Raw genomic sequence first — 14,815 nt, forward strand, 5'->3', positions numbered from 1 at the left:
ATCCAAACAAAAAAAGAAAGGTAGCAAATCAGAGAGTACTGCTTTACTGAATGTTTTGTTGGATGTGCATGTGTATGTATCTATTGTGATTAAAAATGAGATCAACCAAAAAATCCCCTTTTAACGTGGTGCAAAAGCAGCAATAGTAGTTACAGTTGGAATCAATGGAAATCCTCTGCCCTGGGATTTCAGAAGAATGGATAACTAAATTAAGACATCTATTTTAAAATAGTCACACAGATAAAAATTCTGATGATCCTTGGGGTTCTTCAGTTTGACTGATAGCACTGCACACTTCTCTTGCAAAACTAAGTAGCTGCTGTACAGTAGCAGGATGGCTCTGTTGCATGAGCAGGGTTTGTCATCATGGGAGGGGGGCTACAAGCCAGTGACAGATTTCAGAAATGTTATTTTCTTTCATGAAAGTCACTGAGAACTGGGGAGATAGATGGCCGAGACTATAAAAAGGTGACAAATACTTCTAGAGGCGACACCTGACAATGAAGGCACTCCCTTTATCTGTCAGCACCCAAAAATCCGGTCTGAAGGAACCCTAGTCACAGAAGAGCCTTTTACAGTGTTCCTTTTATGGTGTCCTCACTGCAGATTTCTCTATGATGCAGTTCATGTGCTTGGTAGTAGTCAACATTTTTTTATTTCGCAAGAAATAACTTATCTTTCCTGTCAACAGAATCACACACTTTTATTTTCCCCTCAAGTACTCAGAGTGTGCTAAAATTGATGGATTTTGTATACACATCAGGTACTTCCCTTCTGAACAAAATCAGGTTCTTAGGGATATGGTTTAGTGCTAGAGTTAGGTTATGGTTGGACTCAATCACCTTGAGGGTCTCTTCCAACCAGAATGATTCTATGATTCTTTGAAACTGCCTATTTTACTTCAAGATCAGAAATCTATTTATTTAATGTAATGGAGAGAAAATAATTTCCTTCTTGTAGAATTTCCCTGGACATCTCTTGGCCAAGTCTCCTAGGCACTTCTTTCCTTAGGCAAAGCTCCTGGTTTTCCAGATCAGGCACTTTAAGTGGTTATGGCAAAAACAAATGAACATAAAACAGAAAAACACTTCAGATGCTGCATTCAAGTCTTTCCAACCAAAGTTGAAGTTTTCTTCAGTATTCATCTGAATTCTTTATTTTGTGATGTGATTGTGTGTTGTGTCTTCATCTTGCATTTTCCCTTCTCTCCTCTCTTGTTTTGATATTAATCTATTCTATGGAGTAAAAAGCAAACAACGTTTCTGATTTTGCAGCACTGTGCTTTGTTTAGCTCTTTAGATATCTTTCAGGTGTGTGTTTGGTGGCTTGTTTGTTGTTTTTGGTTTTGTGTTTTTGTTTTGTGTGTTTGGTTGGTTTTTAACCCCTTTCCATGCATATTTCTACATTAGTAAGTCATCAAATTGAATACTTTAGGAAGAAATGAAGGATGAGACAAATCAGGTTTGTGTGTGGCTTTGTTGTTTTGCAGATTTAATGTGTTATCAGAAAATATTTATGCTTTCAAGTGTGTTCATACAAATTCAGTAAGCCTGATCCTGCTTAACCTATTGTTACCAAAGTAGCAAGCCAGTGATTGTAATAATCAGGCTTCCCAATGAAACATTTTCAATCAGAACACGACTCCCCTCTGGTGTCCTGACTCACTGTGATGAGATAACTGTCTTTTGTTTGCACCCACCAGCTCTCTCTTAACATCATTGACGTAAGTATGATCCTTGTGCTGGACTATGTGGAGGTGAATGTTTTTTCTGTCGAAATACAGAAATTATCAGCAGCACATCTTCTGCTTTCATATATACAGCTAGTTTTAAGTGTTCCTGAGAAGTACTCAAAACAGCATGATGAATGAATAATTATTCTTTCTTTTCCTCCCATCTCTAGAACAAAGAAAGAATTATGCACGAGACAGTGCCAGCAGCATATCTGAAACTTCGCAATATCACGTAGAGGTAAGATGAGGAGTGATATACCAATTATAGCTTTCAGTTACATACAGTTATTTTTGCCTACATGACTTTTGAAGATACATATGCTTGAAGGCATATACATCTTCCAAAATATCCTGCCAGCCTGAGGTCACTTCAGAATAGATTATACTGAAATGTCTCAAATTCTATAGCTTTGCCATAATGAGCTGAAATTTTGGTGTAGAGAGTGTAATCAAAGTTGTGTGTAATTTGGCAAAGGCACAGGACTTGTCAATGGGATATCAGTTCAACACGTTATGCTGCCCTGTATCTGAATCTGGCTTGTTGCAAGGATGAGGCAGAGCTAAAAAACCCAGTCCTCTTGGTGAGGCACACTGGATGATATTTTAAATGAATACTTTGATCAATTATAATCAGCAGAGGTGACAGAACATTCAGAAAGAGCTGAGCATTAACCCCTACAAACCCCAGTTAGTCTACTATGTAGTAGTTAAAGAAATATATTCTGCCTGCACAGATTCCTCCCCAGTGTGAAGTACAAAGTATGTTAGTTCCTGTCATAAGCTGCTTTGCAGAATTACTCTGTGCTGCTGTCATATTTTATCCAGGAGTAGATACATTTAAAATATTCAGCAAAGTAACCTGGATGCCTGTATGTAAGGTGTTAAGCACTTTTGGATGCAATGCCTCATTCTGTAATCTTACTTGGGCACAAACTTTGTCCCTCTGCCATCAGACCGCTACCATGGGTTAAGCCAAGTCTTGCAAATACCACAGATTCTCAGCTCCTTTTTGCTGGGATTTTAATTAGCTGTAAATTGTGAGATCATAGGCAGAAGAGTCTTAACTTCAAGTACTTCTATGATCAGATTGCAAAGGAATGCTTTTGTTTGTATATTTGGAGTCTAAACATTCCTGTGTCAGCAGTCAGTAGAGAGTTTGTTTCACTTCTTTTAAATACTTTGATTATATGCAGCTTGTATCTACTCTCTTGTCTTCTGTCATAACTTAAGTGTTGTTATCCTGCAACAGAAGAAAAAACATTTAAGAACACTTTATTTATTTATTTATTTATTTAAAGTTATTTAGAAGGTAGGTGTGCAGAAATATGTTAAAATTGGTTCAGCTTGAATGAGTCTAACCAGGTCTTCAATAAGAATGTGAAGCTGGATTTATGCTTGGCTAAAATGAAATAATTTTATGTGTTGACTGGCATGACATGTTGAAGCAGAAATTGTCAAAACCATAATGACAGGGAAGCTAGTTGAGGTGATGTATGTGAGGTAGATGTGAGGTAGTATTTAATTTCTAGACCATTAATTGAATCTGAAGAATATTCCAAGTTGATGGTGAGCAAAAGTACATAGTATACTACATTTCTACTGTGACTGTGATCTGCTTAAAATAAGCAACTAGCCTGTCCATAAGGTATCCCAGTTAGACACAAGCCCATTGTTGTTGCCATCAGCATGCTGACAGTTCTGGAAGACATGAGGACACTCCAGGTCAGGGTGGTGGTGGAGGCATGTTGGCAGGATGTTTCTGGGAAGACTCTGCTGACACTTCCTGGATTTAGCTTGCCAAGAGAGACAAGTTTTCACTCCTCAAGAAAGCTAATTAAATACTCAGGATTTAATTCTAGCTGTGATACCTCAAAGATGTCAGAATATGCCTTCAAGTCTAATGACTTATATTAGTGAGGAAATGACAGAGGATGACATTAGTTGCAAAAATCTGTTGACTTAAAATGACATTATTGACTGAACAACCTCTCTTATGGCTTATTGGTGGGATCTGTCATATACAAAGGCACTTATATTAATGAATAATTTGTATTGCTCTTTCCTGGCAATTTGAATACTGATACTGCGTAGCAGTAGGGAAAATTACTTTGTTTTTTAAATGTACATCACATTTACTAGCACTTGACCACCTTCGTTCTGGACCGCAAAGAGGCAATGATTACAGTAGATGATGGAATAAGGAAGCTGAAATTGCTGGATGCCAAAGGCAAAGTGTGGACTCAAGATATGATCCTTCAGGTGGATGACAAAGCTGTCAGTTTGGTGGACTTGGAATCAAAGGTAAGATTTGTGAGTGGCAGTCTCATTTTCAGAGAGAGAGAGAAAAAGGAAACATGAAGAAAAATGAGGTATGTGAGATTCAGTGTTTTAATTAGCTTATTATCACTTTACCTTTTTAACTCATGCAGCTTTTCTGAGATCAGGACACTGTATAGTAAGGTGGTGGTTTGTGTTTGTTTTGTTTTGTTTTCCTTCTTCTGGCAGAATGAACTGGAGAATTTTCCTTTAAGCACAATTCAGCATTGCCAAGCTGTGATGAATGCATGCAATTACAATTCAGTTCTTGCGTTAATATGTAAAGAACCAACCCAAAACAAGCCTGATTTGCATCTTTTCCAATGTGATGAGGTTAAGGTAAGGTAGTAATGGATATCTGCTATGATTTATTTGAATAGGGGAAATGTTATGAATTGCTCAATATAGTGGATAAAATCAAATGAGCGGATTCATAGAAAAGAATTCTGTTATTTTATTCTTACAAATATGCTTTTCATTTAATGGATTTAATATATCAACAGTATTTACAGTATGTTAGTAAATGTAGCGTAGTGTGTCTTGCAAGAGAGTAGTCCTGTAAGTAAGCTGAATCTTTAGTGCATGTGCAAATATTACTGTGTTACTATAAATATTGATTCTTGGGCTCTGCAGCTGTTCATTTAGGTTTGCAAATGAATAAAGTTCTGCAATATGTATATGGTTTGCATTCACACTTCTGAAGAAAGTAGTGTAGAATAGTTTTAGTTATCTGAAATTTATCTTGCAATCTGCAAAGAACTCATCTGAGTATTAACTAGTCTCCCCTTTTTCTGCTCTTTTTGTCACTAAGCAATAAAACCTGCCCTACATTCCTACCTCTCTGCATCTCTTCTCTGCTGGGGAGATAATGAAAAGGAAAATAGTGCTTGCAGGAGGGGCAAAACAAGGAAAAAGATTAATCTCTGACTAAAACATGTCCTTCAAGCATAAATAATATTTTAATGAATTCTGTAATACTTCTCTATTTTCAGGTTTAGAATTTTAATTTGCATACGTTAGTACCTATAATCGGTACTTGTTTACATTCCAATTGATAATTTGATGAGAATTTTTAAATTCCTTTGTAGTAGTTCATATCATTGTCTTAACAGATTGCTAATCACATTTTACAAGTGTTTTGAAATTGGTATAGTGAGAGTTTTTAAACAAAACATTGTTTAATAATAAATATCAACCATATGATTAATTGAATTATTCTGGGTTTAAGTTTTTTCTATTAATTATTTAACCTTAATTTATTCTATATCCACATTCTGGAGTGCAATTCATTATAGCCTGAGAAGTCACTTAGTCTTCTTAGATCCTAAATTAAACAAAGTCTTCTGATTTAAGCAGAAGTTACATACCTCTCCACCATGAGTGGGCCAAGAAAGACATGGACCTTGTAGAGTGAGCCAGACACTGACAGATTTAGGCTTTGACAACCTGTGTAGGGAATTAAGTTGTCAGCTGAAGACATGTAACAGAGCATTCTAAATCCTAGGAGAAGCCATGACCTATTTAACGCAAGATCTATTAAAATAATGCCTTAGACATGCATCAAAATTTCACTTGTGAGCCACAGGTGGAGGCAGACTGCAGTTATGAATAGGTGGGAGCATACAGATTAGGAAATGTTCTGAAAAATTCATTTTCTCTTACATCAAAGAGAAATTGGAGACTACTGTTATTTCTTAAAGAAAACTGTATCACTAGATGTTACTTTCCTGGTCCTTTATGCTGCTACTATCCATCAGTTTGTTTATTTGTTTGTTTGTTTTATAGTATGTTTTTCCCCTCTCATGCTTGAGAAAAATAGAATTTATATACAGAGGGGGGAAAAAAGAGCTTATGCAATAACGACTTGAGATAATTACAGCTGTTCAGACAAATTTGATATCTAGATGACATACTCCTCTTTTGATAATGCCTGATACTGGAACAGTGACAAAAATGCCCACTCCCAAACAATAGTATTGTGTGTTTCTTCATTCTGTTTATATGTAAAATAATTTATCTCAGGACTTTTAAATAGATGGAATTTGATAAGGGAATCTGGAATCTAAAGATGCTTTAAAAAAAAAGTATGAGTAAATGTGTATTTCATATGTCTGGATAGTCTAGCTGATAACTGATGGTTTCTGTGTCTGTCTCTTTAGGCTAGCTTTATTCATGAAGATATTGAAAGTGCAATCAGTGACAGCAAAAGTGGGAAACAGAAGAAGAGGCTTGAAACACTAAGGTAAAAACTTCTTGGCAGTGTATAGTAGTGTTGCAGTATTCAGAAGCTTTCTAAGTATGCCTGCTGTCTTTTGCCTTTTTTTGCTAGTTGATAATATACTTTCAAAACCACATGTAGAAGCCTTGCTTTAATAATTATCTCATGCTTTCTTAATTGTTAATGTCACTCTTACCTTTTCTGATTTGACCTTAGTGACAGGAGCAGCAGATATAAATACCATTTGCAAGGGAATACCATTGCATGTCTCACTTCTGCATATGGGCCACGTAGTTCAGAATTTAAATTAAGAACGTAAATGCCCTGGAACTCCAAGTAAATAAGATTCTGATCAAAAGTTTGGTGATCTAAACATGTTAAATAAAATAGCAGCTGGTGATTGAATAATCTTCCTGTCTACCTGCTTAATGATGCCAAAGACTCCTTGTTTCCCTGGTAGCGAAAACTTCTCTGCTAGTTGGAAAATGTGGGGGAAAAGAGTCTGTTGGGTTCAGAGATGATTAATACAGAAATAAGATATAGCCAACAGATGTTTAGAAACAGAAGCACAAATATAATAGATACTGAATGTTAATGGTGGTAGCCTGTTGAAAAGTTAATAGCTATCTTTGTCCTGATAATATTGATAATACTTTGTTTTGTGGTCCAGACAGAGAAATGTCTGCTGGAAAAAAAAAATATATATATTAAGTAAAAATGTTGCTACTATAAGTATGAGTTTACCTGTTAAATTCTGGTGTGTGTGTGACACATGAAGTTTTCCTAGTGTAATGGACACTCCTATAAAAATAAAACAAAAACTAAACTGTGTCTGCAGGTAAAAATGAAGTAGACTTTACTGTCTGTGGGACTGTAACAAACAGGTATAAGCACAAAGAGGTAATGCAGAAAGACTCAAATACATTAGATGTGCTGGGAAACTAACGAGATTTAACTGGGAGATGAATGTAGGTCAGTACATCTCGTGGGTAAAATAATCTGAGATGGTAGTCTCCGAGGGCTATGAAGCTACGAGGTCATGCGTGCATGACAGCTTAGTGCCAGTGACTGGCTGTCATATCATCTACGTGCTGGCACTGGGTCACCAGGAGCGACTCTCCTTCCTGGTATTGCATTATTGAGTTGCTGCAAGGTTATTGACAAATAAAAGCTTGAGATATGTGGGAAAGGGTGTCCAGGAGACTGGAATATGGAAACTTTTTCTTTTTTGGTATCCAAAGACAAATTAAGACTTGGCATTCTGTGTTGCTGTTGCCATGAATGAGATGGGATTATAAAGAGATGAATTTAAGGTGAGCACCTTGCTTTTAAATAGGGGTGTGGAGAAAGGATGGGAAGTGTGTATGACAGGAGTTGTTGGGATTTTTTTGTCTGTTGGTATCAATCTTACAGAATGCCTGCAAAGATCTCTTTCCTTATGGTATTTAATACTATACTAAGAACTAGAAAAATGGAAAATTGCAGGTGGGAACATTGATACATTTATATAAACACAGGATGAGCACACCACTGTGATAAAAAGGAAAATCAGCCAGTAAATATGATTTTTTTTTTTTTTTTTTTTTTTTTTTTTTTTTTTTTTTTTTTTGCTAGTGTTTTAAGAAACAGATGGTAGACAAACTGCCTAATTTAGGGACTCAATACTCAACTTGAGATGTGGGAGAGATAGCTTCTAATGAAAACTTTCACACAAAGTGGAAGTCCAGCCAGTAAACTGCATATGGTAGTAAAAATGTCACCTACTAAACCCAAGCCATTGAATTTACCTGAGTAAACAGTCAGGTCTCTAGATATCATGTTTTCTGGTGCTGCTTTGGGTTTTTCCTTGTGGCCAGATGGTGATTTGCTAACCCCATCATGGAGTGTGTTTCTTACTGTGTTTTAACATATTTACACATCATGTTCTCAAGTACTGTTTACTTGGCAAGTCCATAGTATGTTCAGTATTCAAGAGTAGGAGAGGTCCTTGTGAAGCCTCCTTGTGTTCTTTGATTAAGCTCTAGAAAACAGAGTGGTTTTCCTTCAAGTGTCACTAGTGGGCTTTCTTCTCTCCCCTTAGAATGATATCCAAAGCTGACAGTGCCATCCCGCCACCGCCGCGGGCACCTGCCCCTGTGCCACCGGGAACCATCACCCAGGTGGATGTGAGAAGCCGCGTGGCAGCCTGGTCCGCCTGGGCCGCTGAGCACGGGGAGCGTGAGTATTTTTAGGAGCCCGCTGCCGCACAGCACGGTGGCAAGCACTTGTTCTCAGTAGAAGGTTTTTATGATGCTCGGTAATTACAAAAATAATTTGGATAGACCAATTTCATAGTGATTACAGTAATTGAATCCAGATATGGAAATGGATATATGAGATCATTCTTCTGCACTTGCTGAGAGCAGACAGGATTATTCTCCCAGTCTAGTCCGCAATGCCCCAAGCCACTGTTGCCTCATCTAGGGAATAAGACTTGACTGTCATAATCTGACTTGTCATTTACTTGCACTTACCAATTTTCTGAATTTCTGTTCAGAACTGCTTTTACTTGTGTTTAACTGGGTGGGGTGTGGACTACTGAGTTTAACCTGATTGTGAACATAGTAACATTCACAGTAATGACTGCTGTCATAACTCTAGTAATTTAATGATACTGTCTTCAGTAATAGGGAGGGCATAGGACAGATATTTCAGACAATTAAAAAATGTAATAATGGATAAAAGGTGAGTAGAGGTCAGCTTTATTTATTTTATATTTATCTTTATAATGGCCTGCATGGCTAAACTAGTGGGGTTTATTTTGTGTTTTGTTGTTGTGTTAAAAAAACAAAACAACAAACAGACAAATCCAAAACCAAAACAAACACACACAAAAAAACTACCTACCAACCAAACAATAAAAAAACAAAACCAAAAAAACCCACACAACCCCAAATGTAACAATAAAACAAACTGAACTGTAATATTTCTAATAGGTTTGGATTTATGTTTTTAGTAGGTTGTTTTTTTTCTTTAGATCTCTAATGGAAACATTTTTATTTTGATCAGATTTCTTTGAAAAATGTTATTTAGAAGCAAAAAACTTCCTGTAAAACAGACTGTATTAAGGCTAAAGTGGGGCTATGTTTGTTTTGTTTGTTTTTTAATAATGCATACTAAAATTTTAGAATTAAAAGTCATTAACCATGGTGTCTTTATTATTTTTAGTTTATTAAACTATATCTATATCACTGAGCAAAGTATACAACTATGCAAAGAAAACAACTAAAAATGTTCAGAGAAATCTAATGTTAAGAATGTTTTTATCTGCTAATCTACAGTATTACATTTATCTTCAGGAAAGGTTAGTTTGTTCTACTTGACTTCTCACTTCAGAAAGTTTCATTACTTTGCAAAGTGTCTTGGCAGACCACTTGTGGATCTGAGTTCCTGCAGCTCCTTTTATTCCACTTGTGTGAATCTTTTCTAAAATGTAGCGTGATGCAATACTTAATGTGACTTAAGAATGCAAAACTTACAGTTTCTCAAAATGCTAACCCTTGTTGTTTTCAAATAAAAGTCACTGACTGTCCATTGTTATTTGGAAATACCAGTTCTATCACATCATTACTTCCCATTTCTACATTGCTAGACTTGACATCCCTTTTTGCTGATTACCTTTTACATCAAAGTTTTCTTCAAAGTCATCGCCACATTTTTTTCTTTCTTACTTCTGCTGGAGTAGCTTTCAGCATATTTTACAAAATGGGATGATTTCTTGTTACGTTCTATTTATAATCTGCCACTTTCTGCTGTAATTTTTTGATTTAGACCCTCATACCACACTTCTGTGGTTAACCTCATTTATGCAGCCAGGTTTACTGAGAACATACACTTAAGCATCTTTCATTAGATTTGTCAGGATCAGGCATTAGGGTGCAAGATTTTCATGTTGTGTGGAGACCTTGCAAAGTGAATGGTACAAACAGTTTTTCCCATCTTTTTCTTATGGTAGTATGGTTTAAAGCATAAGCTGTATGGGAAGTTTTGGTCACTAATTCCATGTATATGGATATCTTACTCACTTCTTCTCTTTTTTGCAGTTGAAAAACATAGACAATACCATGATAATGAAGAAACAGCAGAGATGATAGCTGCCAGGATTGATAGAGATGTTGTAAGTGAGAAACTACAAGTGATATTTCTTAAGGTCTGTGCAAGTTTGCAGCTTTACTTTGTGGGAAGACTTTCGAAATGGAAAATTCTGTTCTGGAGGGGAGCTTTCCAGGCAGCCTATGTTTGTGTTGTAGACCTAAAAATGAATAGATGGTAGTTCTTCTTCCAGTACTTTTCTTTTTGAAAATTAAAAAAAAAAAAAGAAAAAGAAAAAGGATTGAATGTTGATGTAAAGTTTTCTGCTATGAAGAGCTAGAAATATAAATAGTAATTTTGTGTAGTGGACCAAATTCAGAAAAAAAAAGGATTAAAAAGTCCATCTATTTTGTGAGACCTAGTTACATGTGGTATCTGGAAAATAAACCTTTTGTAATTTCTGAACACAGGTGGTCCATGTATATGTATAACCTAAACTTTACCTCCTGACAAGCAACAACCTTGGGCAGGTCATATGATCTACGCGATATCAAATATCGCCCCATTTCTCAGCTGTAACCTTCTACTTTTCTACTCTGCTGTTGCCCTCAGCAACATCAGAGGGTCTTGAGAAAAGCATGTTGGGGCCTGCTGAGTTGGTGTATATATGTTTTCCCCAGGGGCTCATTCGTTCTCCTCCGCTTGCTCTTTTGAAAACAATTCTTCAAAGAGCAATTCTCTAGAAAACTACGCTGTGACATTCAGCAACTAGCTTAATACTTCGTACTGAAGGAGATTATGAAGTTATACTGTTTAGGAAAATGCATTCAAATAGTTAGAATTTTTTCATGTGCTGTGAGAGAAAATATAATGTGTGAACAAGTTGTATAATTGCAATCTGAATTGAGTAATCTTCTTGCATATATTTAAAAAACTTCCAGTGGCCCTAAATTTTTAAAAGTCTTAAGATTGAAAATACTGTAAAGGTGTGTAAAGCTAAGAATATGATGAATGTAAATATGAAATGTTGTAGCATGAGGAAGCTGTTGTCTGAAAGTGTGGTCTTTTTGATTTCTGAAGTATATCTGCCATAGATTCTGTAGCAAAACTCTTACTTTTCTTTTTTTTCCCATAGCAAATTCTGAACCATATTTTGGATGACATTGAGTATTTTGTTACCAAACTTCAAAAAGCTGCTGAAGCTTTTGCTGAACTTTCGAAGAGAAAGAAAACTAAGAAAAGTAAAAAGAAAGGACCTGGAGGTAGGAGTTCTTACTGCACACAATTCTGTTTCTCTAAGGGTCATTGAAGTAGCTAGCAAATGTGTTGTTTTGTGTTGTATTTTTCATGAATGTAGTAATTTCCTTTCACTTTGAGCACAAAAAATTGTATGCAGTATATTCTTAGAAGGAAACCTACTCAAATAATTTTCTTGAAGTTAGTGGGGAGTGACTAATTAGAGATGTGACCACAGAATATACTCACTGTCATGGTTCTATATTTATGAAATTCTGTGAGTTGGAGAATTTATTATGGGTTTTTTTGTGTGTTTATACCATATTGATGGATATATAAAAATCTCATTTTGTTCACCAGAGGGAGTTCTTACTCTCCGTGCAAAACCACCACCTCCAGATGAATTTGTTGACTGCTTCCAAAAATTTAAGCATGGCTTCAATCTTCTGGTAAGTAACTACTAGTGGATACGGTTGTGTGAGGTGTGTGATAACAGTTTTTTCCTGGGACAGTTGATGTTAAGTATAACATGATCTTTGTTTTCCCTACCACTACAAATTAATTTGGGCGTGAGTTTTGCTACATTGTTTTTTCTATGTCTTATTCCACTAGTATGAAGTGAAGAACTAAAATTATGATGAAAGATGAAGAGGAAAAAGAAGATTTAGTAACATGATGCATTTACTTCATCGTTATTTTTAAATTGGGTTTTCTTGCAGATTCCTGCTATTCCAAAGGGTGTGGATGCTTGATTTTTTTGTGCCCCTGAGGGAGCTGCAGAAGGTCATCTTGTCTTTGGGAATGCATTAGTCAAGTTTTCTGCCTTCTGCCTAACCTTCCTGGTTCCTTGTTTATGTAGAGAAACCTCGTGAGTCTTAAATGGCATACTGCTGCTAGCAGTGCAGATGTGGTCATGCCATCGAGGGAATTGTGAGCCTGAGTCTGTGTTGTCTTCGTCCCCACTGCTCTTTCAGAAGGAACAAACCCACTTGCTGGTATATGTGGAAATGTAATCCGGTTTGGTCCTTGACTGACACACAGGAAAATAGCTCAGCTGATACTTGAATAGTCTTGGACTTTCACCTTTTTCTTCTCCATCCAAGGCTGAACTGAGGCAAAAGTGGAGCTGGCCACCTCTGGGCTAGGTTGGCCTTTGAGCACTGGAATGCTGCTTGTCAAGTTATCTACACAGTGACTAGATTGGCCTATTTCTTTTTCAGGATTGTTTGTGTGTTTCTTCTTTTCCTGGTTCTTTAAATCCTTTGACTTGGGAAATTTGAGTTCAAATCATAAAATAATTTCTACGAATCTCTGTGGGGATGACAGTTCTGCTGCATGTTTGCCAGCATCACCAGCTGCGGCTTTAATTTAGTTTTATTCAGCTATGCCCATCAGACTCTGTACTTGTTGCTGTCATTACAAAGGATCTATCAGGCCTCAGAATCTTCAATCTGACAAATTGCTGTCGCTTTATAGGTTCTCAACAAGCAGAGATGCTAATTCAAGAGCCTTCTCCTAGCATTTCCTTTTCTGCAAGTGCTGTCAAAGGAAGGCAGCAAGTGGGACACCTTCAAAGCATTTACTTTCAGATACGGACTGTCCCTTCCAATTTCTGGGAAGCTATGCCAATGGAGAAATCTGGTTTTGCATTCACTGAGTCAATTCAGCTTTTTTCTTCTTCTTCGGGAATTCTGATTGCAGGGCTGTAGAAGATATTTAGAAATGTTAAGAATATCTATTTTTTAAAAAACCCTATATGGGATGCTGTGATTCTGACCTTTCTGTTTTGAAGGGGACAGATGTCTTAGAACATACTGATCCTTCTCAGTATTACTGCTTGTAATGTTCTTTTTTTTCTTTTTCATTCTTACTTCTCACCGTGTTCTGCATTTAAATTAGTTTTTCACCAAAGAACAACGTGTACATCTTTGAATCTTTATCTTCCGCACAGGAGAAGAAACAGTTCTGGTTTTCGTGCTCAGCAGCATCAAGGACTTGGTTTCTACTGTCTTTCTTGAAGAGCTGTGCTGCAGCAGTGCTTTACTCCAGCATCATTGCAGTAGCAGCAAAAGCCTGAAAGTTCACTTCCTGGTTCTTTATGTCAGTCACGGAGAACTGTATAAATTTAAGAATCTAATTTAAAAATAAAGGAAGTATCTAGAAGCATAAAATCTTTGCCAGTAAAATGGAAAGTGTTTTAAACCACCATTCTTGAAGCTTCTAGAAAATGCCTGCTATCTGTCAAAAAAACTTTTGAAAGACTGAAAGTAAATTGTTGTGACGGAAGAAAAAGTACAGGAAGATACTAGAAGTAAAAACACATCCTTCTCCTTTCTTCATTCAGAGGAACACCCTGAAAGGCTAGATGTAAAAGTAGAATGAGGCTAGCCAAAAGCACTTTGAGGAACAGATGGCAAGATGCAATAAAAACCACTATAACTTTTAAAAACACATTCTGGCATGCTTCTTACTTCTGGAGCCTTCAGGACTGATGAGTGATCAGTAAATAAAAGTAAGGCTCCAAGAAGCTGTATCAGAGAAAATATATGATTTTTTTTTTAATGCATATATTTACTTAGAAATGCTTGGTAGTGGACAATATGTTAATTAAAACATTTTTTATGGGGAACACGAGAGAATTATCTGTTTCAAATTGAAGAACTGCCCCTGAGGTTACTTGCACATGGGATGCAATTTGTAGGCGGGTATATTACATTGAGAAAGAAGCAAACATGCATCTTGCACAACAAAATAATGTGTACAAATCCATCGATTCCTTTTTTTTTTTCTTTTTTTTCCTTTGGATTTCCAAAACACATCCAGCAAAGTTGCATACCCTGAAGTTCTTAAAGAAACTGAGCTACTATGAGGTTGAATGTAACTTCTTAGATTCTTGTTTGGTCAAATAGAAAACAAATTGTAGGACTAGAATGATAGTTCTCAAAGTGCAGTGAATTCAGCAATCAAGTCCCACACATGCTTCTTTACATGCTTCTGCAGAGGCCTTTGCTGTCCAACATATTTAAGGTGTTCTGGGAAATGTGGATTGTAGAGTCTACAAATGTCAAATTATAAAAGGAGATAAAGAGACAGATGAAATTCAATATTGATAGATATGATATACTCCTTGACAGGTGGGAAAGAAAATCTCGTGCATCAAACAAATCAGAAAAAAATGTTGACGTAATATAGAATCTTGTGAGAATGTCATCCAAAGGAGGTGCTTCTTTACAAAGCATGTA

General features: G+C 36.4%; 1 protein-coding gene across 3 annotated transcripts in view; it reads left to right on the forward strand.

Moving 5' to 3' along the window:
- EPS8 (EGFR pathway substrate 8, signaling adaptor) overlaps positions 1-14,815 on the forward strand; it is a gene marked incomplete at both ends in the record, with an annotated part of 59,631 nt that overhangs the window by 13,538 nt on the left and 31,278 nt on the right. For all 3 annotated transcript variants that reach the window (XM_080357135.1, XM_080357136.1, XM_080357137.1), the window contains 8 exons: positions 1,903-1,970; positions 3,872-4,033; positions 4,238-4,387; positions 6,208-6,290; positions 8,347-8,483; positions 10,349-10,422; positions 11,473-11,599; positions 11,934-12,022. In XM_080357135.1, the coding sequence (XP_080213261.1) occupies positions 1,903-1,970; positions 3,872-4,033; positions 4,238-4,387; positions 6,208-6,290; positions 8,347-8,483; positions 10,349-10,422; positions 11,473-11,599; positions 11,934-12,022 (890 nt within the window). The remainder of the gene's footprint in view (positions 1-1,902; positions 1,971-3,871; positions 4,034-4,237; positions 4,388-6,207; positions 6,291-8,346; positions 8,484-10,348; positions 10,423-11,472; positions 11,600-11,933; positions 12,023-14,815) is intronic.

This window comes from Nesoenas mayeri, assembly GCF_963082525.1.
Source record: "Nesoenas mayeri genome assembly, chromosome: 1".
NCBI lineage: Eukaryota > Metazoa > Chordata > Aves > Columbiformes > Columbidae > Nesoenas > Nesoenas mayeri.